The following is a 5,121-nucleotide window of genomic DNA, read 5'->3' on the forward strand; positions in this document are numbered from 1 at the left end:
GAGTCTCTGTCGAGGATGTGGGAATGTATTGTACTGATTCTCTAAGAATAAATGATCTAACCATTTAATATTTTACAGTGAATGCACTGATGGAAGAGTCATATGTGGTGAGCAAATTTTCTTTTTCAATAAGACACTTAACTGCATAAATCATGATGGGAACATATGAATATTTGCAGCATGCGGTAACTCATTTTATAGATCAGCTTCATCATGTAGAATTGTTCTTAATGCTAAGCAAGGACGATAAATGTCGGGGAATAAACACTTAATATTCTTAATTTTATTTACATTTCTGTGATTAAAAAATGGAGGATCAGATATAAAACAGATGTATTTTCTCTCTGAGAAATATGGTGTTGGGAACACAGAAACATAGAAATCTAAGAATTGTTGTTGGCATTCAGCCCATTGATCCTATTTCATTTATTCAATGCCATAATGGCTGACGCTCAGTCTCAATACCATATTCCCCCTCTCTCCCCCTGCCCATTGATACATTTTGTAGCTGGAAATCCATCCATGTCTCTCTTACATTTATTTAGTGACTTGGCCTCTGCTCTGATGAGTGATGAATGATTACACTGCGAGTTTCTCCCTGACTTTGTCTTAAATTTCTTATCCAGTAATCTGAAAACATGATTCCAGGTTCTAGATTAGGAGAAGAATAATGAATGGCAAATGCTCAGTTGAGTAAATATGAGAGTGAACAAGATACATGTTTTTGCTGTTCACTTCAACCAAAATATCATATATACATTACTAATTTTCATATTTTGCTTGCATATGAATGAAGATTTAGATGAAAGTATATCATATTGTCATATCAATTAATATTTGTCTGTATTTCAACATATATCAATTAATCCTTATCTATCTTCAACTTTAGAAGGTACATCAACCCCTACAGCACCTACAACTACAATTTCTACCACAACAGGTGTGTAATACATATCTGGGTGTTATAATAATTCAAGACTTTAATTAAGTAGGCTTATGCATAAAAGTACTGCACTCCAGTGTTAGACAGTGGTGACATGTGGCCAACATCACTGCTCCCCACTGTTATACAGATAGAACCTGCCAGAACGTGTTTCTAGCTTCAGGTTCCTGGGAGTCAACATCTCCGATGACCTCTCTTGGACCCACAATACCTCAACTCTGATCAAGAAGGCTCACCAGCGTCTCTTCTTCCTGAGGAGACTGAAGAAGGTCCATCTGTCTCCTCAGATCCTGGTGAACTTCTACCGCAGCACCATCGAGAGCATCCTTACCAACTGCATCACAGTATGGTATGGCAACTGCTCTGTCTCCGACCGGAAGGCATTGCAGAGGGTGGTGAAAATTGCCCAACGCATCACCGGTTCCTCGCTCCCCTCCATTGAGTCTGTCCAAAGCAAGCGTTGTCTGCGGAGGGCGCTCAGCATCGCCAAGGACTGCTCTCACCCCAACCATGGACTGTTTACCCTCCTACCATCCGGGAGGTGCTACAGGTCTCTCCGTTGCCGAACCAGCAGGTCGAGGAACAGCTTCTTCCCGGCGGCTGTCACTCTACTCAACAACGTACCTCGGTGACTGCCAATCACCCCCCCCCCCCCGGACACTTATTATTATTTATTCAAATCATTTGCTATGTCGCTCTTCCAGGGAATCTGAATCTGAGCACAGAGTAGAGCCTGCCAGTACTGCAGCATTGCACTATTGTGTGAAGATTCACACCTACACATACTGTATAAGGAATATATAATAGTGTCATATCATTGTCTTTCACTACTGTACCTCAGTATTATACAATGGCAAACGTTTGTTCACATTACTGCTGTAATCTAGGGCTATACAGTGATCCGTCTGTGTCTATGAGAACAGCATGGCTGTACCAAGAGCTTGATATGAGCTGGATTTGACAAAACATGCAGCTCTACTAAACTGTGTCATTGTGCCAGCCACAGAATAAGATAATATTATCTATTGCAAATTGGTAGTTTTGTATCCCTGGTGAAATGCAGCCTGGCAAAAGCTCAACCAATTTATTCATAACCTATTTTGTGAATGTCATTTTTTACAGAAAAACAATGCAGCTCTAAAGATAAATGGAATAAATTTAAGTTTGGTTACTATCTTTCACGCTAAAATTTAGCATTAACAAATAGAACACTGTTCTATTCTTCAAACCAAGGAACTGCAGATGCCGGTTTACAAAAACAGATACGAAATGCTGGAGTAACTTAGTGGGTCAGGCAGCATTTCTGGAGAACATGGATAGGAGATACTGCAAGTTGGAAGCCTTCTTCAAGAGGAGGAGAACTTCCATGTCACCTGTCCATGCTCTCCAGAGACGCTGCCTGACCCGCAATATTACTCAAGCACTTTGTGTCCTTTTTATACTGTTCTATTCTTGATCGGATCAGCAACTATTTCACTTTACCACGTTTAACATTAGTTTCAGAGCTTGACTAATTAAACTCCAGTAAAGTTAATTGTGTGGTAACTTTAAATATTCCTGTTAATCTCTAAAAATATTTGCTTATATTCTTGAGAGCAAGGGCCATACCTATTTTGTAACCATTCCTTAAATATATTTGATGCACAAAGTAAAATGTTTGCTACTGACTTAATTACTTTTTTTTTAGAAAGTACAACTGTGACAAGTTCAACGACTACGTCGACAACATCACCAACTACAACATCAACATCATCACCAACTACAACATCTTCAACCACAACATCAACAACTTCAACCACAACATCAACAACATCACCAACCACAACATCACCAACTACAACATCAACAACCACAACCTCAACATCATCACCAACTACAACATTGACAACCACAACATCTCCAACCACAACATCAACAACATCACCAACCACAACATCACCAACTACAACATCAACAACCATAACATCAACATCATCACCAACTACAACATTGACAACCACAACGTTGACAACCACAACATCTCCAACCACAACCACAACATCACCAACCACAACATCAACAACCACAACATCAACATCATCACCAACTACAACATTGACAACCACAACATCAACAACATCACCAACTACAACATCACCAACTACAACATCAACATCAACAACCACAACATCAACAACATCACCAACTACAACATTGACAACTACAACATCTCCAACCACAACATCAACAACATCACCAACCACAACATCAACAACCACAACATCAACATCATCACCAACTACAACATTGACAACCACAACATCAACAACATCACCAACCACAACTTCACCAACTACAACATCAACATCTCCAACCACAACATCAACAACATCACCAACCACAACATCAACAACCACAACATCAACATCAACATCATCACCAACTACAACATTGACAACATCAACATCACCAACCACAACATCAACATCATCACCAACTACAACATTGACAACCACAACATCAACAACATCACCAACCACAACTTCACCAACTACTACAACACAACATCAACAACCACAACATCCACAACATCAACAACCACAACATCAACATCAACATCATCACCAACTACAACATTGACAACATCAACATCACCAACCACAACATCAACATCATCACCAACTACAACATTGACAACCACAACATCTCCAACCACAACACTAACAACCACAACAACAACAACAACAACATCACCAACCACAACGTCACCAACCACAACATCAACAACCATAACAACATCTCCAACAACATCAACAACATCTCCAACTTCAACCTTGACAACCACAACACCAACAACATTTTCAACATCTTCAACCTTATCCACAACAAGTAAGTGCGGGCAGGAAAGTGAATGGACATTGGGAAGGAAGCACAGAGAAGGACATGGATCCTTGGCAACAGCAGAATTTATATTTATATTTATTTTATATGCTTTGAATGTTCATCCTTGAATAACATTGTACATCTTCTTTGCTGTTTCATTCATAAGAATGAGTGCATAATCTGGGCTGTTAATATGTTTGTGCTTTAGTGAGGATACTTGATTTTTCAGATGTGTTCTGAAATTAATTGAAAACCTGATTGGGGGTGTGGGGAGGGGGGTTGGGAGAGGATGGGTGGAGATAAATTGCAAAGAAAATAAGAATTATCTTTGTTTCATTTTCAAATGACATTTAACAGACAATCTGGCCACTTACTATACAACTATTTGTTGATCCCTGATATGTGCATACAATGGTTGCATTTCAATATGTCCTTCATTAAACTTAATACTTTTTCCTTTTACTTTGCAGCAACTTATTGTGCAGGTTATTGGTCACACTGGAACAATAGACACCAGCCCAATGTGACAAGCAGAGGCGATCATGAATCACCGGAGGGTCTCTGTAATCCCAGTCATTCACCTAATGACATTCAGTGTCAAGCCATTAAATACCCCAACAAACCAATCTCTGAAACAAGTCACAATGTGACCTGTGACTTGCTGGAAGGACTTGAATGCACCCCATCATTCGATGATTTCTTGTGCCCTGACTACAGAATTAGAGTATGTTGTGTATTGAGTACAACAATCACAACTCTGACCACAACAATATCAACAACCACAACACCAACAACCACTCCAACCACTCCAACATCAACAACCACAACAGTTACAACCGCTCCAACCACCACAACATCAACAACCACAGCACCAACAACCACTCCAACCACTCCAACATCAACCACCACAACATCAACAACCACTCCAACCACAACCACAACATCAACAACCACAACACCAACAACCACTCCAACCACCACAACATCAACAACCACAACACCAACAACCACTACAACATCAACAACCACAACAACAACAACCACAACAACCACAACAACATCAACCACAACAACATCAACAACCACAACATCAACAACCACACCAACATCAACAACCACAACCATCAACAACCACAACACCAACAACCACTCCAACATCAACAACCACAACATCAACAACCACTCCAACCACCACAACATCAACAACCACAACACCAACAACCACTCCAACCACCACAACATCAACAACCACAACACCACAACAACAACACCAACCACAACAACATCAACACCAACAACACCAACCACAACAACAA

At 40.1% G+C, this 5,121-nt stretch overlaps 1 protein-coding gene across 2 annotated transcripts in view; it reads left to right on the forward strand.

Moving 5' to 3' along the window:
* Nucleotides 1-3,694, forward strand: part of LOC129707995 (mucin-2-like) — a 71,896-nt gene extending 68,202 nt beyond the window's left edge. Inside the window, exons 29-32 of one of the 2 annotated variants that reach the window (XM_055653548.1) lie at nucleotides 79-107; nucleotides 890-940; nucleotides 2,631-2,682; nucleotides 2,905-3,694. In XM_055653548.1, coding sequence (XP_055509523.1) covers nucleotides 79-107; nucleotides 890-940; nucleotides 2,631-2,682; nucleotides 2,905-3,562 — 790 coding nt within the window. In that variant the 3' untranslated portion in view covers nucleotides 3,563-3,694. Of the gene's footprint in view, nucleotides 1-78; nucleotides 108-889; nucleotides 941-2,630 lie in introns of both variants that reach the window. The other variant, XM_055653547.1, reaches the window with a different exon arrangement.
* The last annotated feature ends 1,427 nt before the right edge of the window (nucleotides 3,695-5,121 follow it).

Source organism: Leucoraja erinacea, chromosome 22 (genome assembly GCF_028641065.1).
Source record: "Leucoraja erinacea ecotype New England chromosome 22, Leri_hhj_1, whole genome shotgun sequence".
In the NCBI taxonomy this organism is placed as follows: Eukaryota; Metazoa; Chordata; class Chondrichthyes; order Rajiformes; family Rajidae; genus Leucoraja; species Leucoraja erinaceus.